The 25631-nt window shown below is 47.6% G+C and overlaps 1 protein-coding gene across 1 annotated transcript in view; it reads left to right on the top strand.

Annotated features, from left to right (window-relative positions):
• Positions 1–21831: 21831 nt before the first annotated feature.
• The window catches only part of LOC146058746 (uncharacterized), a 40127-nt gene continuing 36327 nt past the window's right edge, over positions 21832–25631 (top strand). Inside the window, exons 1-2 of the mRNA XM_083170980.1 lie at positions 21832–21909; positions 23865–24119. Coding sequence (XP_083027106.1) covers positions 23885–24119 — 235 coding nt within the window. The 5' untranslated portion in view covers positions 21832–21909; positions 23865–23884. The remainder of the gene's footprint in view (positions 21910–23864; positions 24120–25631) is intronic.

Genomic DNA, 25631 nt, shown 5'->3' with positions numbered 1-25631 from the left:
ATGGGCGGCGGTACGCGTCCTACGACCTTTTCATACCCCCACTATCCACGTCGGCGTGGAGTTGAGAATAGAAAGTGTGGCGAGCGCAGCGAGCCACCGAGCCCGAAGCGTGGCGAGCGCAGCGAGCCCCGCGAGGGGACGCAGACACCTTCACAGGTATACGCGTCCCCTCGCGGGCTTCACAGGTCTCAACTCCACGCCAACGTGGATAGTGGGGGTATGAAAAGGTCGTAGGACGCGTATCGCCACGCTTCGGGTTGACGTTGATCGTGGGGTGGCGTTAACAATTGGGGGGGCCATTTCACACTTCAGGGTGCCTATTTGGCCTCTGTGGGCCATTTAACATTGTTCCCTATGGAAAATCGGGTCAATTGGGACATTTAACATTGTTCCCTATGGGAAATCGCGGTCATCGCGTCGGTCGCATCGCATGTGATTTTTTAGTACATGTGATGCCCGCGATGGCCGCCCTTCTAGGTAAAGAGTACCGGAAAAAAAATGGGTAAATCATAAACCATACTATGGTGTGAGCTGAAGATAGGTGTATGTGAATACATCTATGCACAATATAGCCAATACATTAAAATTATATGCAGATGGGAATTGAATGTGCAGTAAATAAGGCAGATTGCATGGCAATGAAAAGTAGACTGATTCCAAGGGCTATTTCCTATTATCTGATTATGCGTTATGGATTTAGGTACATGTGAAATGTCTGCATTTGAATTAGAGATGTGCAGGTTCTGATTTACTCTGATTTACTCTGATTTCAAAGCAGGATCTTATTGGCTATCCCAAATCACATGACATTTGTTGATAGTTGATAGCCAATAAGATCCTGGTTTGAAATCAGAGTAAATCAGAGCCTGCACATCTCTAATTTGAATGTCTACACTTATAACTGCAATAATACAAATTCAGATTTCCAAAGTGGGAAACTTTCAGCAAACAAAGACAAAAAATCTGCATTAATAGCTTCTTTCTGTTATACCATTATAAAATCAGAGTGACCCAGCTATAGAAATATCAAGATGATCCTCTTTAGGATAGTAAACGTAGATATCTTCAACAACTGGGGCCCTTTTAAAAAAAATACCATTCCGCAAATGCTTAGTACCTTTCTGGATCTCCAGAGGGATCAGTGTACCTTCAACTAGCAAGACTCCATGCGATAAAATGAAAAGGGGATGAAAGACATTTCTGAGTTTGTTTATTGTCTGAAATCAAACGCTGAGACATCTCATGCTTACAAAGGAAACATGCCAATAAAATGAAAGTAATCTGGACTCTCAGCTTTCCAGGAGGTATGAAATAGATATTTTATGGTAGACTCTGTAGCAAAACTCACCATCTTTAAAGTAATACTTCAAAAGGGAGATGGTTAACTTGATGTAGGAACACTGCTACCTGCAGATGCATCAGTAAATGTCTATATGTTGGTTAACATCACTGAGAAATGGGGTGCGGTTAGGATCCTGGCAGTCTGGATCCGAACAGTCATAGGGCAGTATTCAATGAGGCTGATTCGCCATGTTTTTATGGCGATTTTGTGCTGTAAGGTGAATTTTTTACTAAAACGGTAAATCTCCCTATTCAATGACCAGATGGCGAATACATTTCAAGGTTTTTTCGCCATGATTCACCGAGTAGCAATCGCTATATTTTTATGGTGAAGTGGAATGTGAACTTTTAAAATAAAGTGTTTTGTTTTTTACATTTGGTGTCAAAAAATCAGGAATTTTATTCTGAGGAGGGGCATGCTATTTTTATTCATGTGCTGTAAGCACATGAATATATATTTAATTTTTAAAATATATATATCTCCTATATATTTGGCTACATCTGTCACTCAAAGTGGGTGTCTGTGTCTATAACGCTCTGTTCCTGGACTTTCCTCTTAATGTGTGATTGCCTTCATCTGTGCTGAACACCTTTCTGAGAAATTAACCTGTTTAAAACAGGTGATGGCAATCATACATTAAGGGGAAGTCTAGAAACAGAGCATTGTGTCCCTCCTGGAGAGGGTCATGTTGGGAGGTATGTGACAGAGAACCAGCCCAGTGAGCCCACAGACAGTGCCAGACACCCACTGCCTTCCCATGTTGCCCAGCACTGCTGCTACTCCACAGCCACCAGGTGAGCGCCCCCCTCCCGCGATTTGCGTCAAAACCTACCCCCCCCGCGCGCCCCCCCCCTCCCGCGATTTGCGGCAAAAATACCCGCGACCCCCCCTACCGCGATTCGCAGCAAAAACACCCCCGCGACCCCCCCTCCCGCGATTCGCTGCAAAAAGAACCCCCCCACGACCCCTCCCGCAATTCGCGGCATAACCACCACCCCGCGACCCCCCCCTCCCGCGAATCGCTGTAAACCCTCCCCCCTGACCCCCCCCCCCGATTCGTGGAAAAAACACCCCCCCGCGACCTCCCTCCCGCGATTCGCGGCAAAAAGGACCCCCCCGCGACCCCCCCTTGCACGATTGGCGGCACCCCCCCTGCGATCCCCCTCCCGCGATTCGCGGCACCCCCCCCCCCCCCCCCCCCGCAATTCGCAGCAGCCCCAGGATTAAATGGCACATGCAAAACACTGACATGGCTATGGTCGACAATGAAAAAGGTTGACATGAGTTTTTGAAGATTTATTTTTAATTTTTTTAATTTTTTCATATTCATTGTCATGTGTCGACATGGACACCAATGAAGTGGCACACTTATGTCAACATTTACATGTGTTGACCTTTCTGTTATGATTTTTTCTTGTGGCGATTCGCTTCACACCCCCTGCAACCCCCCCTCCCGCGATTCGCGGCACCCCCCGTGACCCCCCACCTCCCGCAATTCGCGGCAACCCCCCACCGGAACCCCTGTGAACCCCGCCCTCCCGTGATTCGCGGCACCCACCCCCGTGACCCCCCATCCCGCAATTCGCGGCACCCCCCCGTGATTCGCGGCAGCTCCAGAATTAAATTGCACATGGAAAACACTGACATGGCTATGGTCGACAATGAAAAAGGTTGACATGAGTTTTTGAAGTTTTTTTGTCATTTTTTGAATATTTTCATATTCATTCTCATGTGTCGACATGGACACCAATGAAGTGCCACACTTATGTCAACATTTACATGTGTTGACCTTTCTGTGTTGATTTTTTTCTTGTGGCGATTCGCGTCACACCCCCCGCAACCCTCCCTCCGGCGATTCGCGGCACCCCCCCGCGACCCCCCCCTCCCGCAATTCGCGGCAACCCCCCACCGGAACCCCCATGAACCCCGCGATTCGCGGCACCCACCCCCCGCAACCCCCCCCTCCCGCAAATCGCGGCACCCCCCGCGATTCGCGGCAGCCCCAGGATTAAATGGCACATGCAAAACACGGACATGGCTATGGTCGACAATGAAAAAGGTTGACATGAGTTTTTGAAGATTTATTTTTTATTTTTTTAATTTTTTCATATTCATTGTCATGTGTCGACATGGACACCAATGAAGTGGCACACTTATGTCAACATTTACATGTGTTGACCTTTCTGTGTTGATTTTTTCTTGTGGCGATTCGCGTCACACCCCCTGCAACCCCCCCTCCCGCGATTCGCGGCACCCCCCGTGACCCCCCACCTCCCGCAATTCGTGGCAACCCCCCACCGGAACCCCTGTGAACCCCGCCCTCCCGTGATTCGCGGCACCCACCCCCGCGACCCCCCCTCCCGCAATTCGCGGCACCCCCCCCCCCCGTGATTCGCGGCAGCTCCAGAATTAAATTGCACATGGAAAACACTGACATGGCTATGGTCGACAATGAAAAAGGTTGACATGAGTTTTTGAAGTTTTTTTGTCATTTTTTGAATATTTTCATATTCATTCTCATGTGTCGACATGGACACCAATGAAGTGCCACACTTATGTCAACATTTACATGTGTTGACCTTTCTGTGTTGATTTTTTTCTTGTGGCGATTCGCGTCACACCCCCCGCAACCCTCCCTCCGGCGATTTGCGGCACCCAGGCACCCCACCGCGACCCCCCCCCCCCTCCCGCAATTCGCGGCAACCCCCCACCGGAACCCCCATGAACCCCGCTCTCCCGCGATTCGCGGCACCCACCCCCCGCAACCCCCCCTCCCGCAAATCGCGGCACCCCCCGCGATTTGCGGCAGCCCCAGGATTAAATGGCACATGCAAAACACTGGCACGGCTATGGTAGACAATGAAAAAGGTTGACATGAGTTTTTGAAGATTTATTTCATTTTTTGAATGTTTTCATATTCATTGTCATGTGTCAACATGGACACCAATGAAGTGGCACAGTTATGTCAACATTTACATGTGTTGACCTTTCTGTGTTGAGTTTTTCTTGTGGCGATTCGCGTCACACCCCCCGCAAACCCCCCTCCCGCGATTCGCGGCACCCCCGTGACCCCCCACCTCCCGCAATTCGCGGCAACCCCCCACCGGAACCCCTGTGAACCCCGCCCTCCCGCGATTCGCGGCACCCAACCCCGCGACCCCCCCCCCCTCCCGCAATTCGCGGCACCCCCGTGATTCGCGGCAGCTCCAGAATTAAATTGCACATGGAAAACACTGACATGGCTATGGTCGACAATGAAAAAGGTTGACATGAGTTTTTGAAGGTTTTTTTTTCATTTTTTGAATGTTTTCATATTCATTCTCATGTGTCGACATGGACACCAATGAAGTGCCACACTTATGTCAACATTTACATTTGTTGACCTTTCTGTGTTGATTTTTTCTTGTGGCAATTCGCGTCACACCCCCCCACCCCCCCGCAACCCCCACTCCCGCGATTCACGGCACACACACACACCCCCGCGATTCTCGGCACCCCACCCCGTGACCCCCCCTCCCGTGATTCACGGCACATCCCCCGCGACCCCCCTACCATGATTCGCCGCAACCCCCGCCCCCGTAACCCCCCTCCCGCGATTTGCGGCAACCCACCCCGCGACCCCCCTCCCGCGATTCTCTGCAATCCCTCCCCTCCCGCGATTCGCAGCATCCACCCCCCACAACCCCCCCTCCTGCAATTCGCGGCACCCCCCGCGACCCCCCCTCCTGCAATTCGCGGCACCCTCCGCGACCCCCCCTCCCGCGATTCGCGGACACCTAAGTTGCAATACAGGGCATCTTTCATACAATTCTAACCATATTTCTCATATACAAACGTTCACAAATTAAGGGGGCGCAGCCCCTTACGACGGTGTGAAGAGCGCCCGTAGGGCGCGATGAATCACCTAGTATATATATATATATATATATATATATATATTTTTTTTTTTTTTTTACACAGACCAGCCAGCAGGGGGCCAGAGCCGAGCCGCTCATTAGATATTCATATATTCACTGCACCCGATCATTTCATATGCATTATCGGGTGTAGTGAATATACTCGGTCCCCTGCTGGCACCCCCGGGGGCAGCCTGTGCTGCCTGGCACTCGGGGAGCCCACCTCTCCCCCACAAACGTTCTGGGGCAGGCAGGGAGACTTCCATCTCCCTGCGTGCCGCCATCCTCTGGCTCCCTGCGGCATCGCCGCAGGAGTTAAAATTCGCCAGTCAGGGGCAGTGAGCCCCTGACTCATTGAATACTGGAGCCGGCGAGGCTCCGGAACGCAGCGAGCAGTGGCGAATGTGCAGCGAATCCTAAACAGAATTCGCTGCACGTCGTCAGTATTCTCATTGAATACTGCCCATAGTAGGGTGATGTTGCGTGGGTGCGGGTTTATGTATAGGATGCAGGAAGAGACAGTTACAGTATAGTAAGGCTGTGGGAGGGGACAGTTAGGGTCAGCTGCAGGAGGCATAGGTTGGGGTTAGGGGTGAGTTCAGGGTTAAAATACTGGATGCCATCATGGATTTTGGGCATTGGGCTGCTGCTAAACATTGGGACACTGAATGCTGGGATTTAGAACCCAACCCAAGAAAATCTAATGCCTGTCGTAAAATCAAATCAGAAAAAGAAGTATCTAAAAAGAGCGGGTGCATTTAGTCAGCATCCATAAATCTTTTTCCTGTTGCCAGCTCATAGTATTGGGTCTGTGCAAGTTGTCTACAAAAATTGCTGCATGTTTGAAATACCTCTCATGCTTTGCTTTTGTAACCATAGAGCTAGCCCTCAAGATACTATTTATCCATCCAGATTTAATCATGTTCACAAGGAAACTGTGCAAATTACCTATAGAGAACATCAAGTTAGCTTTTATGAATTGACCTTTTTTGTCCATTTTCCAATAAGAAATTATGGTGGAAAAGCTGAAGAAAGATGACTGAAACAAAAAAGGCTAAATGCTATGTCAAACTTGCAGTATACAGTGGGACACCTATTTATCTAGCAATGTACTTTGTATACTACATCAAAGAACAAAGGAGATGTGATTTCTGTAACAAAAGACATTGTTATATTGCAAAAGTTTGAGCTAGAGAATTCTGAGGTAAAGTTAACTGTAGAACTGAAGAAAACTGATTACTTGTGTAACATGACTATTTTTAGTTCAAATCATACTGAAGGTTAGAAAGAGAAGCATAAAATGTACTCTCAGAGACATAAGAACAGTGAATGTGGTAGGTATGGGAAGTGCCCAATAGGATACTCTCACTGCTGCAGGAGAAAAGTAATGTTGATTCCAGCACTATGCATCAAAAATCATGCAGTTCTTCTTGCCTGGAACTGATGAATGAACCCCTATGTGAGAAAAAGGTTGATCCTACAGTATGTTGGCAATTATCAGGGCAGTCATAAAATACCGTAGTGCTCTTCTTTTAGGAAAGTAAAGGCTCATACATACAGAGCCACCGACAGGGGGGTGCCGTGGGTATAGCTGTCCTTGGCCTTGGCAACTGGAAGGGCCTGGGCAGCTCATTTTGCCCATGGTGCCACCCCCACCCTGTCTGCACACTGCCTCCCATTTGGCGGCTTCCTGTGCCAGCCAGGCACGCACACCACACAGGGTAGCCCGCAGAGCAGCAAGCCCAGGACACAGAGGGGGAGCGCTGATCAGCATCATACGGGCGCTCCCCTCTGTGTCCCAGGCTCGGCGCTTTGCAGGCTGCACTGTGCATTGCAATGTGTGCTCACGACCGAGCGGGACCGAGGGGATGCAGGAGCCGGGTGATGCCGTGCCACTACCACTGCCACTGGCCACCAGGTGAGGAATTGATGGGGGGGGGGGCAAAACTTTGTCCTTTTTACCCCTTACCCGAGGGTTAGCTAGTCATTTACAGCAGGGCTCATAGACACAGCGCAGTCCTTCCTCCATTTCAGTTACCTCAGAGTACTCTCTAACTACCACTAGTCATGTGACCTGCCCCTGCCTGCTTGTGCAGCTGCCGAGGCTGCTGGGATTTTTCCACCTGTGTAAACATGTACACTATAGTGCACTTCACAGTGCTATTCGTAACACCTTGTATTACACAAGATCTAGTCAGGCGATGGCGATGTGCGAGATAACACATCACTATCACTTGGGGGCATACACATGGAGCGATCCGTGCTTAATTTCTATGCCATCTAGTCAGATCACTTAGAGTACTGGCTAAAATCACCTTTGCAGGGACTGTCCACTAACAGCACTGTGGGTCTGCTTCAGAGTGGCAAAGCAAAAAAGCACACAACTGGACAAAACTATACTGCACAGTAGGTGGAAGTTGGAACTGATGTAACATGTGCATAAAGATTTAGATGTGAAAGTTCAAACTGAAATGTAAATTGCAGTGTAACATCTGTGGGCTACTGTACATGCAGAAGAAGCGAGTATTTAATCTGCACAGAAAACATATAATCCACCCAAATTTAAATCTTACTGCACATGTTATGTCAGCACCACCTGCAGTACAACATGGATTTGCCCAGGGTTACAACACATTTTTATTAGTTTACTGTCAAGATTATTTCTATACCCTCCTGCAGTCAGAGATATTTCTCTTATACCACTTTTACACTGACAAAACGTTTCAAAAAACGGTATTTTTAAACGGCATTTAAAACGGGTCTGAGCCTTCACATTGTAGTAGATTACCGTTTTAAATACCGTTAAGTACCATTCACATCAGTCAACCCGTTTAATCCCCTGAACACGTTTCAAGGCAGAATGCAGAGGACAGCCTATCACAGTTCTGTAATCTGTTGATTTTACTAAATACCGTTTCAGAGCCATTCTCACTGCATAAAAAACGGCTCTGAACCGTGTAGGACTCTGCTTTTTAAACGTTTTGAAATACCGGTTATCTTTAACTGGTAAATGAACTCTGGCGCTTTCCCACTACAGCCTTAAACGTTTTGAAATGTGAAAAAAGGCAATATATCGTTTATCAAGTGCGGTGTGAAAGGGGTATTCATTTCTAATAAATAGGAATAGAACAACTAATATGGTCGATAAATATAAGCTTGAAATGGAAATGAGTGAAAATTTGAGCAGGTTATAAATCAGAGATCAAAGAGCTTGAAATGTTTTTGTGCTGTATAACAGAGATGCGTACAGGTTGTAGGGGCGAATTAAGAGAGGAGGGGACCCATGCAGTTTCCATTCAGGCCCCCTTCTTTCTCTTTAGGTGCAGCATAAGAGGGGAATAGCGGGGGTGGCCTATTCAATGCTGTTTTTCCTGACAGCAGGGGCGGATTGGACCACCGGGAAACCGGGCCATTTCCCGGTGGGCCGGCCCCTAATAGTCACTAAAAGGCCGCTCACCCCATTGGCGGGGCCGCAGACCGCCATCTCTGCGGTTAACGGGCGGCCGTGGCCGCAGCACTGTGCCCCAAACAAATATGGCTGCGGGCAGCCTCGGCTATTACAGAAATAAAAATGGCCGCTGGAGTGCTGGTGCGCATGTGCGACCGCACGCAGCTGCTCCCGCGGTTCTGTGTGTGGCAAGCACTCACTGTGAGGATGGTTGCGCAGGGAGTCTCTCTCCCTGCTGTACATCCCCGGCCGCTTCTGTCCTCAGACTCTGTAGCTGCCGGCTGCCAGTACACTGTCACACTACATTAGAGGCAGCAGCGCCGGCAGCACAGAGCTCTCTCCCTGGCTTCCAACCCACTTTCATGTGTCATCAGTCATGACAGCAGGGACTGGAAAGGGGGCGGAGCAACACGGAGTTGAGGGGCGGGGCTACACGAGTGGAAGGGGGCGGAGCTACACGGGAGCACACATCTAATGAAAGGAAGAAGTAGATGAAGTGCCAGCCAGCTTGATTTTAAGGTAACTAAAGTGTGAGAGAGAGGTTCATACTGTGAGGCATATGTATAATGGACATCACGGTGTGGGGCATATGTATAATGGACATCACGGTGTGGGGCATATGTATAATGGACATCACGGTGTGGGCATATGTATAATGGGCATCAGGGTGTGCGGCATATGTATAATGGGCATCACGGCGTGTGGCATATGTATAATGGAGCATCACGGTGTGGCATATGTATAATGGGCATCACAGTGTGCGGCATATGTATAATGGGCATCACAGCGTGTGGCATATGTATAATGGAGTATCACGGTGTGTGGCATATGTATAATGGACATCTCTGTGTGGGGCATATGTATAATGGACATCACGGTGTGGGGCATATGTATAATGGACATCACGGTGTGGGCATATGTATAATGGGCATCAGGGTGTGCTGCATATGTATAATGGGCATCAGGGTGTGCGGCATATGTATAATGGGCATCACGGTGTGGCATATGTATAATGGGCATCACAGTGTGCGGCACATGTATAATGGGCATCACGGCGTGGGGCATATGTATAATGGAGTATCACGGTGTGTGGCATATGTATAATGGACATCACGGTGTGAGGCGTATGTATAATGGGCATCACGTGTGTGTGGCATATGTATAATGGGCATCACGGTGTGCGGCACAAGTATAATGGGCATCACGGTGTGCGGCATATGTATAATGGCATCAGGGTGTGCGGCATATGTATAATGGGCATCACGGTGTGCGACATATGTATAATGGCATCAGGGTGTGCGGCATATGTATAATGGGCATCACGGTGTGCGGCATATGTATAATGGCATCAGGGTGTGCGGCATATGTATAATGGACATCACGGTGTGGGGCATATGTATAATGGACATCACGGTGTGGGCATATGTATAATGGGCATCAGGGTGTGCGGCATATGTATAATGGGCATCACGGCGTGTGGCATATGTATAATGGAGCATCACGGTGCGGCATATGTATAATGGGCATCACAGTGTGCGGCATATGTATAATGGGCATCACGGCGTGTGGCATATGTATAATGGCCATCATGGTGTGTGGCATATGTATAATGGAGTATCACGGTGTGTGGCATATGTATAATGGACATCTCTGTGTGGGGCATATGTATAATGGACATCACGGTGTGGGGCATATGTATAATGGACATCACGGTGTGGGCATATGTATAATGGGCATCAGGGTGTGCGGCATATGTATAATGGGCATCACGGCGTGTGGCATATGTATAATGGAGCATCACGGTGTGGCATATGTATAATGGGCATCACAGTGTGCGGCATATGTATAATGGGCATCACGGCGTGTGGCATATGTATAATGGAGTATCACGGTGTGTGGCATATGTATAATGGACATCACGGTGTAAGGCATATGTATAATGGGCATCACGTGTGTGTGGCATATGTATAATGGGCATCACGGTGTGCGGCACAAGTATAATGGGCATCACGGTGTGCGGCATATGTATAATGGCATCACGGTGTGCGGCATATGTAAAATGGGCATCACGGTGTGCGACATATGTATAATGGCATCAGGGTGTGCGGCATATGTATAATGGGCATCACGGTGTGCGGCATATGTATAATGGCATCAGGGTGTGCGGCATATGTATAATGGACATCACGGTGTGGGGCATATGTATAATGGACATCACGGTGTGGGCATATGTATAATGGGCATCAGGGTGTGCGGCATATGTATAATGGGCATCACGGCGTGTGGCATATGTATAATGGAGCATCACGGTGCGGCATATGTATAATGGGCATCACAGTGTGCGGCATATGTATAATGGGCATCACGGCGTGTGGCATATGTATAATGGCCATCATGGTGTGTGGCATATGTATAATGGAGTATCACGGTGTGTGGCATATGTATAATGGACATCTCTGTGTGGGGCATATGTATAATGGACATCACGGTGTGGGGCATATGTATAATGGACATCACGGTGTGGGCATATGTATAATGGGCATCAGGGTGTGCGGCATATGTATAATGGGCATCACGGCGTGTGGCATATGTATAATGGAGCATCACGGTGTGGCATATGTATAATGGGCATCACAGTGTGCGGCATATGTATAATGGGCATCACGGCGTGTGGCATATGTATAATGGAGTATCACGGTGTGTGGCATATGTCTAATGGACATCACGGTGTGAGGCATATGTATAATGGGCATCACGTGTGTGTGGCATATGTATAATGGGCATCACGGTGTGCGGCACAAGTATAATGGGCATCACGGTGTGCGGCATATGTATAATGGCATCACGGTGTGCGGCATATGTAAAATGGGCATCACGGTGTGCGACATATGTATAATGGCATCAGGGTGTGCGGCATATGTAAAATGGGCATCACGGTGTGCGACATATGTATAATGGCATCAGGGTGTGCGGCATATGTATAATGGGCATCACGGTGTGCGACATATGTATAATGGCATCAGGGTGTGCGGCATATGTATAATGGCATCAGGGTGTGCGGCATATGTATAATGGCATCAGGGTGTGCGGCATATGTATAATGGCATCAGGGTGTGCGGCATATGTATAATGGCATCAGGGTGTGCGGCATATGTATAATGGAGCATCACGGTGTGCGACATATGTATAATGGGCATCACGGTGTGCGGCATATGTATAATGGGCATCACGGTGTGTGACATATGTATAATGGCATCACGGTGTGTGGCATATGTATAATGGAGCATCACGGTGTGCGGCATATGTATAATGGAGTATCACGGTGTGTGGCATATGTATAATGGGCATCACGGTGTGCGGCACAAGTATAATGGGCATCACGGTGTGCGGCATATGTATAATGGCATCAGGGTGTGTGGCATATGTATAATGGGCATCACGGTGTGAGGCATATGTGTAATGGGCATCACGGTGTGTGGCATATGTATAATGGGCATCACGGTGTGTGGCATATGTATAATGGGCATCACGGTGTGAGGCATATGTATAATGGCATCACGGTGTGTGGCATATGTATAATGGGCATCACGGTGTGCGGCATATGTATAATGGCATCAGGGTGTGCGGCATATGTATAATGGAGCATCACGGTGTGCGACATATGTATAATGGGCATCACGGTGTGCGGCATATGTATAATGGGCATCACGGTGTGTGACATATGTATAATGGCATCACGGTGTGTGGCATATGTATAATGGAGCATCACGGTGTGCGGCATATGTATAATGGAGTATCACGGTGTGTGGCATATGTATAATGGGCATCACGGTGTGCGGCACAAGTATAATGGGCATCACGGTGTGCGGCATATGTATAATGGCATCAGGGTGTGTGGCATATGTATAATGGGCATCACGGTGTGAGGCATATGTGTAATGGGCATCACGGTGTGTGGCATATGTATAATGGGCATCACGGTGTGTGGCATATGTATAATGGGCATCACGGTGTGAGGCATATGTATAATGGCATCACGGTGTGTGGCATATGTATAATGGGCATCACGGTGTGCGGCATATGTATAATGGCATCACGGTGTGCGGCATATGTATAATGGGCATCACGGTGTGAGGCATATGTATAATGGGCATCACGGTGTGAGGCATATGTATAATGGGCATCACGGTGTGCGGCATATGTATAATGGGCATCACGGTGTGCGGCATATGTATAATGGGCATCACGGTGTGCGGCATATGTATAATGGCATCAGGGTGTGCGGCATATGTATAATGGCATCAGGGTGTGCGGCATATCTATAATGGGCATCAGGGTGTGCGGCATATGTATAATGGGCATCACGGTGTGCGGCATATGTATAATGGCATCAGGATGTGTGGCATATGTATAATGGGCATCACGGTGTATGGCATATCTATAATGGGCATCACTGTCTCCTCCACCACTTTGTGACTCCCCTCCCTGCATCCCCTGCCACTCTGCATCCCCCCTCCTACCCTGCATCCTGTGCCACCATGCCCCCTCACACTCTGCGTCCTGTGCCACCCTGTGTAAGTCCTCACTCCCTTCGTTCTCAGCCACTCTGCATCTCCCCTCCCAGCATTCTACGGCACCCTCCATCCCCCCCTCCCTCCCTGCATCCTCTTCCACCCTGCCACTCTACTGTGTTGGGAGACCCCCTGTCACCCCCCCCCCCCCCATCTCTATCTCCCCAGCCCCACAGGCTGTAGAATAAACGCTGTACGCATGCGCCTATTCTGCAGCCTGAGGGGCTGGGGACATAGCCAGCAGCTAAGAGAGCCACTAGCCATGCCCTCACAGCGGCAAAAATTGGGCGTGGCCTTGTTGGAATAGGCCACACCCCCATATTGATAGGCCACACCCCTATTGATAGGCCGCGCAACAACACTCCCCCCCCCCCCCCCCCCCCCTCTCTTAGGGCTGCTTCAAGATTTTTCCCGGGCTGGTTTTAATTCCCAATCCGCCCCTGCCTGACAGCATTGAACAGGCAGCTCGGCAAAACAATTATGACTTTAAAAGCAGTCAGGCTCATTTTGCCCAGAACGGCCATGGATTGTCGAGCTCACAGCTGGATCCCAACGATCCACGGCCGTTTCTCATGGCCACACCCCCTTGTTGGCACTCGACAGGCAGAACATTGAATCCCGCCTGCCGATATGCAGTCCAGCAAAAGGGACCGGGCGCGGGCCACGACTGTCAGGCCGGCTCAACAGTCATAACCCAGGATTGAATACCCCCTCACAGTCCCTAATTAGCAGTGCTAGGAGACTGTCGTGATGTACTAGAGTCTAGTGCGCGATTACAGGATTTAGGGAAAAGGGCTGTGACATATTTGTTTTCCGATGGATAAAAGTATGCAAATTCATAAAAAATATTGTTTAAACGACCTTCAGGCTACAGTCATATTGGCAGACTATTTTGGTGTCGTTTTTTTACTGTCCTTTGATGAAGTCTGGCTTCCAGAATGATGCTTCAGTTTGTTGTCAGTATTTATTTTTGCACATTTATTCACTATTGTTTGCACTTTTGTGAACTGATGGTTTTCCAGACATGATAAATTGTGGCTTATAAAGTACCTTTTTTCAAATAATATTATGGTAATCTGGATTTTTGCTTTATACACCAAATACAGTCACAATAACAATTTCTCACATTACTGTAATCACCTCTGTTACCTATGGATATATTTATCTAGGCTGACCATACTATACTACCATAATTCAAACTGGGACACATGAATTGCAGAGGTTCTGTGGCTGGCTGACTTCAAGCCTTCATATCACCTGGTTTTGTTCAGCCAGAGAACCTGTGTAATTCATCAGTGTCCAGGTTTGTAGGGATAGTATAGTAAACCTAATCAAATCTGTACATGAATTTTAGCATCCCCTTGTTGTACTTGGCTGCTTTTTGCTTATTTGGGGCCAGCTGTACTAAGCTTCCAAAAGTGATAAAATGAAGAGTGATAAACAACCACCAATCGGCTCCTAACTGTCACTTTACACAATGTGTTCCTAATTACACTTAGGAGCTGATTGGCTAGTGGTTTATCACTTTCCATGTCATCATTTTTGAAGTGTAATACATCTTGCCTAAAACAGTTGATGAATTGAACTTTAACTCATCATCACTTTCAAATATTTTCTGCCCAGGATCTCTATGAGCTTAGAGAAGTGTTGAAAATCATTGGAGCAAGGATCAGAGTATAGAGCACAGTGTAGAGTGGATGATAAAAAAAACCTTGTACCTAAAAGTGATGGGCATCCCAGTCAATCTCCTTCATCCACTTGTGTTTGTCCATTATTGAACATTTCGCACCATTTTCTCACATCGCCATTAGGCTGCTTTACTTGATGATAAATGTATCCAAGACTCACGTTCTTCAGATTCAAGATTCAAACAACACTCCTCACTCCACAGTCAAAGGACTCTTGTATCATAGGGTTAGTTTTTACAATGCACAATATTGCCCAAAATAACCATAATGGCATGCCACTTACAGAGGAAACAGGCTAGGGAGACCACCTGATAATAATTGGGAAGGATGAAAGACCTGCAAGGTGGATTGGACAGGTGAAAGTTTATAGTGGGCTATATGCAGGGCTATTTTTTAGTAGGCTCCAGCAGGAACGGAGGCCCTTATTCTAGTTCACTCTTTCTGACAAAATATTTATTAGATGGACAAAATCATGTGCACTGCAGGTGAGGCAGGTGTTACTTGTGCAGAGATAATTCAATTTGGGTGGGGTTTTACACCTGCCTCACCTGCAGTGCACATGGTTTTGTCCATCTAAGAAATATTTTGTCAGAAAGAGTGAACTAGAATAAGGGCCTCAGTTCCTGCTGGAGCCTGCTGAAAAATAGCCCTGGCTATATGATCTAGTCACATTAATGCCATTGTGAAGTCAGAGAGTTGTCTTAGTATATGAAGAGAACAGCTTTGTGTAAGCGGTGTAGTAGCAGAGAGGAAAGTTTGTAGAATAACTTGACAAAACAAGGAAATGTTAAATAGCACAGAATATTTCACACCACCATATGTAATATTTCCTGTGTTACCTTTATCATTATTGCCCTAATACTTTCCACAAAAGTAGGTGAACATTTTAAAATGTATATGAAGGGATAATGAACAGACCAGTGGTTCTCAAACAGTGGGTCCTGACAACAAAGTGGGTCCGATCTTCTCAGTATGGGGTTGCGTCAGTGATTTAAAGAGTCTGATAAATCTGTTGAGTTGTCTGTTATTTTAGACTCCTCCCATCATTGTGTGCCTCCACAATGCTGCCATGTATGTGCTGTCTGCTCATTACACATGTGATGTGATAGGCTATGGTATATTAGGCTCCTCCCATCATTGTGTGCCTCCACAATGCTGCCATGTATGTGCTGTCTGCTGACTACACATGTGATGTGATAGCTTATGGTATATTAGGCTCCTCCCATCATTGTGTGCCTCCACAATGCTGCCATGTATGTGCTGTCTGCTGATTACACATGTGGCATGATGACCTTCTGCAGTAACTTTCTGGGGTCCTGTAATTCGTTTTATTGTCTGATGGGGTCCCAGAGCAAAATAGTTTAAGGACCCCTGGAATAGACCCATAAATCTCTATAGCTGCTGTTGTGGATCAGCTTATCTTAGAAAATTCTAAGAGCAGGTTAGAGACTTGGTTGCTTGTTTTGGATACTTTTGTACCTTGTTCATACTATTCATGGGAAATGAAAACTTTGCAGCTTTGCGTCATACTAAACATATGTTACATTTTTCGTAGTGTCACAACTCGTTGGGGTGTGTTCCAGTTTTATGCACAGTGTGACGAAAAAACCTCAGTTGCGCATTAACAAGTGTACTGAGCCATGCTATATTTTTCTTCATAAATGATGGCAATTTGGGCCGCTCCTGCTACTGCTACAATGAGAAATTCTCCTTGTCACAATAGCACCTGTTTATAAAGAGCCCTCTTTACATCGCTTGTAAGTAGGGCTCCCGAGGTTTCTATAAAAATGGTGTTATTTCTTCTTCTCTTAGAGGTCGTTTTAGTGCTCCTTTGTGCTCTGCGGGAGTTGTTTTCATTTTTTGCCTTCTACTTTTAATAGGCTAAATCCATCACCTGTACAAATCTCTATCTGAACATAACATGACAGCCTCCCTGTCATGCACCGAGATTACAGATTGTGTAATCTCTCTGCCAGGAGGCTTTTAATGCAGAGTTAAACATCACTGCATTGTGATTAGTTACTGTCTACAGATGCCATAAGCCCTCTGCTCCATCCAATACTTTATTTTCAGTCATTCACTTTTCTTTCATAAAAAAATGTTGCTTAGTGGTAGACAAAGTCCCTTGGCATAATATTTTTTGGTACTGAATCAAAACGCTATTAATATTAAGGATATCTTGAGATATTTGGATTTCAAGATCCTAAATCAACTATTGAATATTTCACATAAACTAAGTGTACAGCGAAAATGAACGGCAATATAATGCAATGTACTATAAATGTACACCTAGATATACAGGGATGGACTGGGGCAGTGAAGCAACCTGGCATATAACTGTAGGCCACGGCTTATGGGGGCGTGCCATGAATAAGGGGGGTGGCTTTAAAACCTGCCCTGTAAACTGTCCGTGGGTGGGACAGATGAAAGGCGGGTGAAAAGCAGATAGACGGGAGGCTGCCTTGCTACTATCTGTGTGGATGAACAAGACCATCTGGCTTCTGGAATTATCTCAGTAGAGGGGTGTAGTCTCTAGTTCCGTAAATTCTATTTCCAAACACAGATCTTCTGGAAAATATATGAAATGGAGGTTTTTTTTCCAGCACTGAACATAAATTAAACTGAAAATAAGAAATGGTCTAGCCCAGTGGTTCTCAAACTCGGTCCTTAGGATCCCACACAGTTCCTGTTTTCCAGGTCACTCGACAGGTACAGTACACTCATTACTGACTGGCACATTTTAAAAGATCCACAGGTGGAGCTAATTATTTCACTTGATTCTGTGAGGAGACCTGGAAAACATGCACTGTATGGGGTCCTGAGGACCGACTTTGAGAAACGTTGCCTCTAGCCCATCTCACTGCCTTATTTATTTTGGCAGATAGTCCTCAACAGAAAATGCCTCTCACAGATTTCAGTCCTGTCTCTAACAGGGTCTGGCCTGGACCAGCCCATATAACATGGTCCAGGCCATGGACTCAGGGTCTCCATGGTTCCTGAAGGTACAGAATGGACATGGTCTCCTGACTAGGCTTGACTGCCTCAGTACCTCTGTACAAATGACTGCAGCCTGCGCGGGCTGAATGCTTCATCTTCACTCTTGTCAAAGACTTACAAATAATGGAAGGTACAGTATTTTTCTCTCAAACATTTTCGGTTCATAGAATGTTCTTTTCTTTGTTTCTTTCTTCCAGAATAAAGGTTTCTTTTACTTAAACCTCTCAAAGACACCTTTTGGCCAACCACTGCTTGAAACATTTTAAACTTTAGCCTTGAAGAACAGCACTGGCATGCATCACTGGCAACTCCTCCTCTCTTCTGCCACCAACATCATAATCTTTAGACCTCACTTCTGTATGTCAGAATTTGTAGCAGGACCAGAAACAGAAATCTTAGGGCCAAGTACACTGATATCTCTGCCCCTCCACCCCTTCTTCGACCCTCCCCTGCATGTGCCAATAAATGTATTGTCAAATATAAGATACTGTAATTCCATAATAGTCTAAATATAGGAAGCAAAACCAATTTAGGGTCAATGGCATGATAGAAGTAAAAATGAGAGTTCTAAGTTCGGAGCTAGGGACGTATATGTCAAACTTAGGCTACAAGTCTTTTATATCAGAGGTTTTGTGATAATATTCACTATGCGCTGTAATAAAAAAATATTTAACTACTGACGTCATAATAGCAACTGCATTTTGATAATACATTGCATAGTGAATATTATTATAAGTGTTTCCACACTGTCACTTAGCAACACACCGTGATAAGGCCACTATCCCACAAGTTACAGGCAGCGCATTGCCTATTTCTCCTGCAGTACTGTCTGCTCATCTTAGGTGTATAGACCAGTACCGCCTCTATTGTAGAAACAGAACAGGAGAATCATGCATCTTGTAATAGTAAGTACAGGTATCCAAACGGGTGACCGGTGGGGGGAGGGGTTACTGGTGGTTGGGGGTTGCAAGTGATTAACTGCTGTACTTACTTAAGCAGTTTCCTTACTTCATATGAAGGTTTTGATGGCTATCTCCCACTTCAGTAAGGCTCATATCTTTTGGACCTTTGTGAGCATCTACTGTTTGGGCTCCAAAATATGAACAATTTTAACTTCTTCCATCAGCACAGGTTGAAATGAACTCACCTCAGAGGTGGAACTACCATTGGTGTAGCAGGTACAATATACCGGGCCCCTGAGGACTAAGGGGCCCAGTGCTGTCCCTCTTAACCTCTACCCACTGTTTTCCCTATCAGACACTGCCTCTGTCTGCCACTGTCTGCCTCTCCCTGTCACCCACTGTTGTTGGGGTGGAGGAAGGAAGCCTAAATAATATTTTTGCACCTCAGCTAACCCCCCACAAGCTTCATCACCGAAGCTTATTTTCAGATTTGGTTCAGCTGGTTTACTTGCTACAAGCATTGTAGTGTGAGATCATTTCACTTTCTTAAAGATAAATTCTGTTGCATTGGAAGTTTCATCCTGGTTGTACAAAGACACTGTTTCACACACAGAAAACAATCCCTTGGAATGAAGGAGAACCAAGTGTCTCATACTGTTGTAGTAAATGCAAAATTATGTTTACTGTGGGGAAAACAGTGGCAATGGAATGCAGATAAGGCTGATAATCATAAATGTAGAAAATATTAGGTTGCAGGTTCTTTGAAGGAAGCTGGATATGAGCTTACCGAAATGTACCAGGATTAATGGAAGACAATGTATGGTAGTTGTGTCAGCTGCAGAGTTCTTTGGGATTAAGCGGCTGCTAAAACTCACTGGAGTTAAAGTAAAGGGGGTTATTCAGACCTTATCGCAAAGCTGCTTTTTTTCTCAAATGAACAAAACCATGTTGCACTGCAGATGGGGCAGATGTAACATGCAGAGAGAGTTACATTTGGGTGGGGTTAGAGACATCTTGCTGAATACTTTGACTTATAATAACGACACTGCCTAACATAAGAATAGCACTGCATCAGTGGCAGCTGGTACCTTTTTGCAGCAGGAGGGGGGCTGCCACTGGTCACAATGCCGCCCCCCCCCCCCCTGCTGCCGCCGCTACTCCTGGCCTCTTTGCATTCCCGGCTCCTGTACTATGATGACAGGTGCTGGGATTGGCGCATGTGCAGCAGCTAGAAGCTAACACGGCCAGCTTCTAGGTGCTGTTCGGCAACAGAAAACAGGAAAATAATAACTTTGTTGTCTTAGGGGTGCCTGGTAACAAGGTGCTTGGCCAAGCAGCAACCAACAAAATGGGGTCGTTACACCCCTACAGTAACAAATATAGAAAAACACAGGTACTGTAGGTTGCGCTAAATAAAATTCAGGTGTGCATGTAGTAAACAAATTAATTACTTTATTAAATAATAATAATAACAATAATAATAAAAATAATAATAAACAACAAAATTAAACCTTTAACATTTGTATATGTGCATAACTCTTTTGCTGTGTGTTTCCGATAGTTTTGTGATAGTCACCCTTTGTGCCTGAGGCTGGCAGATCTAGTGTCCCTTCCTATGAGGCCCAACAACATGATTCCAAATTGTTGATGGAGTAAGTGCTGTAAATAGCAGATTGTTGCTGATAGGAAATGTTCCTCCCCACACTATGGTGTTTATATATTACCTCCGTTTGCATCCGGCTTCTTTTTAGACAGGTGGCATTCCTACACAGTAGATGTTAACAGAGCTGGGGTGGGGGTTCCAGTCATGTTGATTATGGTGAGATCCAGATGTAGGTGTAAAGTGGACTGATTGGGTCACATGCCAGAGATGGTGATGGTAATGGAGCGTGGAACAGCAGCAGAGGGTCCGTCCAAGCTTCATGTTTGAAACTTGCTGGACATGGAGAGAGGGAGCTGTGAAGACAAAAACTGGAGGTAGGAGCAGATAGGGACTAAGACCTCATTTTGACCGGCTTTCGTTTTAACTAGTATCAATGTATTATTTGATAATGCATTTTTTGTTAGAACAATCTTTCACCTCTTTTTTCTAAGTACAGTATACTTCCCAGTTCTTCCCATTATATCAAATAGTCTTCTGCAAAGACTCTGCTGGGATTTCAGGCCTCTTTTGAAAAGTATCTTTAGAAGTTTATTAGCTGCAATGGGCTTTCTGTGACACACATTACACTGTAAAATATCCATAAAATTCTATTGAGGTGCCAAATGAAGTATTTAAGAGGGCAGCAGAGGACTGTAAACATGGTCATTTGTGTCATAATCATATTTTAACTTCGATCCAAAGGGTGTGCTATTATGTTGGAATGTCCCAAAAGTATCATGTGCTATTCAATATATGTTCTTTGTTATAAGAGTGCTGGAGAAAATGGTCATTTTAAAATTTGGGTAGATACAGGGGCGGATTGGCCATTATATCCACCGGGAAGATTCCCGGGAGGCCGATCATAGTGAGGCCGCCGAAATACAGTCCCCTCCCAGTGTAATATATCATTCAGCAGCCTCCTCCCACCCGCTGTCTTCCTCTTCCGACGCAGCCCCGCCTCCTCATATAGCGGCAGCGCGGCTCCATGATGCTGGGGATGTCAGCATCAGTGGCGTGCTGGGCAGGGTGCCAGTGCAACTGTTTGGGGCCGCAGATGTGCAGTACATATGTATACCTGTGGCTGGCCGGGAGGCATTGCAGGCAGCGTGTGCTGCTGAGCCTGACTGTTCTCTGACAGCCGACAGTGTGGAGAGTAGACTGAGACGCAGTGAGAGTGCACTGACTGAACGTAGCCCATGTTCCACAGCTGTGCAGTGCAGTCCCTCTTTCCCTGGGACAGCAAGTGCAACCAATGAGCTGAGCTCACGCAGGCTAGCCCCCCCCCCCCCCCCATGTTTCCTGACCTCAGGCTCCTCCTCTTCTCTCCTCCCGGGCAGCTTCAATTCCTGCTTCCTTCCTTCCTCCCTTCTCCACGGTGCACAGTCACACATTTACAGGAGCTGCCTGCTGGCCTCAGGCCTGGGTGAGTGCTTTGGGATATCTCTTATAATAGTTGTTAACTTAATAAAAACATGTCAGTGCTGGGGGAATTTCCTCTTTGTGTGTGGAATGGACTAAGTATGTCTATGTGTGTAAGAATATGTGTAACTTAAGTACCTATGTGGGTGGGCCCTGTTGCTTTCATTAAATGTGCGTGTGTGTGTGTGTGTGTGTGTGTCTTCATGTGATTGTGTGGAAAAATACATGTCAGTGTTTTGTGTGTGTGTTGGTATGTGTGTGTGGGGGGTAGCATAGGGTGCATAGTATATGAGTTCAGTAGCATAGGGTGCAGATGGGTATGTAATGCAGTGGTGGGTATAGAGAGGTCAGTGATGTAGTGGTGGGTATAGAGAGGTCAGTGATGTAGTGGTGGGTATAGAGAGGTCAGTGATGTAGTGGTGGGTATAGAGGGGTCAGTGATCTAGTGTAGTGTGGTGCCGAGTATAGTGGGGTCAGTAGTGTAGGGTAGCGTATAGATGGATCAGTGATGTAGTGGCGGGTATAGAGAGGTCAGTGATGTAGTGGCGGGTATAGAGAGGTCAGTGATGTAGTCGCGGGTATAGAGAGGTCAGTGATGTAGTGTAGGGTATAGAGGGGTCAGTGATGTAGTGTAGGGTATAGAGCGGTCAGTGATGTAGTGTAGGGTATAGAGCGGTCAGTGATGTAGTGTAGGGTATAGAGTGGTCAGTGATGTATTGTAGAGTATAGAGCGGTCAGTGATGTAGTGGTGGGTATAGAGGGGTCAGTAATGTAGTGGGTATAGAGTGGTCAGTGATGTAGTGGCGGGTATAGAGCGGTCAGTGATGTAGTGGTGGGTATAGAGGGGTCAGTAATGTAGTGGGTATAGAGCCGTCAGTGGTGTAGTGGTGAGTATAGAGCGGTCAGTGATGTGGCGGGTACAGAGCGGTCAGTGATGTAGTGGTGGGTATAGAGGGGTCAGTAATGTAGTGGGTATAGAGCGGTCAGTGATGTAGTGGTGGGTATAGAGGGGTCAGTAATGTAGTGGGTATAGAGCGGTCAGTGGTGTAGTGGCGGGTATAGAGCGGTCAGTGATGTAGTGGGTATAGAGGGGTCAGTGATGTAGTGGTGGGTATAGAGGGGTCAGTGATGTAGTGGTGGGTATAGAGCGGTCAGTGATGTAGTGTAGGGTATAGAGCGGTCAGTGATGTAGTGGGTATAGAGGGGTCAGGAACCCCCTCTACCGACGGCGCTAATGTCAGGGACCCGCTGTCGTTGCTGCACTGATTATGGGAGCCACTGCCGTCTGCCAATTACAGATACTCCAGCTGCCGGAAGCATTAGTGACAGGGGTACCCAGCGTGTATTGTGAGGGGCAGTAGAGAGGTTTGGTTCAGCACATGAATACCTCTGCTGGGGGTGTGGAGAGATACAGTGATGCCTGTTGCAGCCCCCCTCTCATTGGCTCCCAGGGTCTGTGCAGGCTCACGACCATCGGGGATAGGGCCGAATTTGGATCCAAAATAACATGTCTGAATCGACCCCTCTTTTCACTCGGAAGGATTAGGAGGCGCAAAGTAACACCATCCTGCTCTCCCTTCTCTACCAACCCCCTCTCCTCCTCTACCCCCTCTCTCCTCCATACCACCCCCTTCTCCTCCTACTCTACCACCCCCTTCTCCTCTACTACCCCCATCTCCTCCTCCTTTACCACCCCCTCCCATCCTATACCATCCCCTCTCCTACCCCCCATCTCCTCCTCTTCTAAACCCCCTCTCCTCCTCTACCACCCCACATATTCTCCTCTAACCCCTGTTTCCTCCCCTACACCCCTCTCCTTCTCTACCCCCTTTCCTATATAACTCCCTCTCCTTCTCTACCCCCTTTCCTATACAACTCCCTCTCCTCCTCTACCACCTCCTCTCCTCTTTTACAACCCCCTCTCCTCCTCTAACCTCTATCTCCTCCTCTACAACCCAGTCTCCTGCTCGAACAAGGATATGCAGCCGTCTGATGCCAGCACCACGGATCAGGAGGAGGCCCATTACTGTGGATGTCAGGGAGGAAGCCTGTCACCATGGATTGGAAGGAGGAGGCCCAGCGCCAGGGATCATAAGAAAAAGCCCGGCAGCGCAGATAGGAGGTTGAGGCTCTCAGGGGACAACAGACAAGACGCCTGGCGCACCAGTGTGGGAGAAGGAGGCCCAGTGCTGAAGAGAGGGAGAGCTGCCCGAGGTACACTCGCCACTTTGATTTGGGGGAGGAAGGATTAGGAATCACAAAGTAATTTCTGTAACTTTCAAACACCTGTCTGCTTCTGCTCTCCCTTCTCTACTACCCCCTCTCCTTCTCTACTACCCCCTCTCCTTCTCTACCACCCCCTTCTCTTTCTCTACCACCCCTTCTCCTCCTCTACACCCCCCTCTCCTCCTATACCATCCCCTCTCCCCCTATACCACCCCTCTCCTCCTCTACACCAACCTCTCCTCCTATACCAACCCTTTCCTCCTCTGCCACCCCCTTCTCCTCCTATACCATCCACTCTCCCCCTATACCACCACCCTTCTCCCCATCTCCTCCTCTACCACCCCCTCTCCTCCTCTACCACTCCCATTTCCTCTTCTACACCCCCTCTACTCCTATACCACTCCTTCTCTTCATCCACCCCCATCTTCCCCTCTACCACCCAAGTCTTCTCCTCAACCACCCCTGTCTCCTCCTCTACCACCCCCTCTCCTCCTCTACCACCTCATCTGCTCCTATACAACCCTAGTCTCCTCCTTTACCACCCCCTCTAAACCCGTCTCCTCCTCTTCCACCCCCGTCTTCTCCTCTACCACCCCCTCTCCTCTTCTAAGCCCTTGTCTCCTCATCTACTCCCTGTTTCCTCCCCTACACCCCCTATCCTTCTCTATGCCCTCTCCTCCCTTTTACCACCCCCTCTCCTCTAACCCATGTCTCCTCCTCTACAACCCCATCTCCTGCTCTACCACCTCCTCTCCTCCTCTAACCCCAGTCTCCTGCACCAGCCCTGCGGCCCCTCCCTCTCTCCCCCTCTCTCTCTTCCACTCACCTCCTCTCTCCCCTCTATCTCACTCTCCCCTCGCTATCTGTGCCTCACTGACTCACTCCTCTTCCCTCTCACTGTCCCCACTACTGTACCTCTCACCCACTCTCACTCCCATCCCTCCATCTTCTCTAGCTCCCTATGTCTCTCCCAGGAGCCACCTTACTCTCTCTAACGCTCCCCATCACCCACTGCATCACCATCTACCTCTCCCCTGTGGCACTATCTCCCTGTTTTCCCTCTCTCTCCTGTCACTCTGCCTTTCCAAGACATCACCCTCTGCCTCTCTCATTATCTGTCCACTGTTACCCACTGTCTCTCGTCATTCCCTTTGAGGCCATACCCTTGTTTTGAGGCTAAGCCAACTGTTTTGGAAACATGTGCAAATAACCCCCCTCCCTTCCCTGTTATGGTGTCCCCCTGTAATTTTGTTCTGGAGCCACCCCTGACGGGCAATGTATTAGTGGGGGCAACGCTGCACAGGGCCCTGCTGCTGGTTGCGGCCCCACCTCCTCCCACCCCACCTCCTTCTCCCCATACGCTGCAGTAAATATAAGACCCGGCGCTACTGGTTGTGGCGCCGCCTATTGTGGCGCCGCCTATTGTTATGCTGGCTCCGCCCACATGAGGCCACTTCCAGATATTTTCCAGGGCCACTTTTAGTCCCCAATCCGCCCCTG

This window comes from Crinia signifera, chromosome 2 (assembly GCF_055691185.1).
Source record: "Crinia signifera chromosome 2, ASM5569118v1, whole genome shotgun sequence".
In the NCBI taxonomy this organism is placed as follows: Eukaryota; Metazoa; Chordata; class Amphibia; order Anura; family Myobatrachidae; genus Crinia; species Crinia signifera.
Note: the sequence above shows the minus strand (reverse complement) of the source record. Positions and strands in the feature narration are given on the sequence as shown.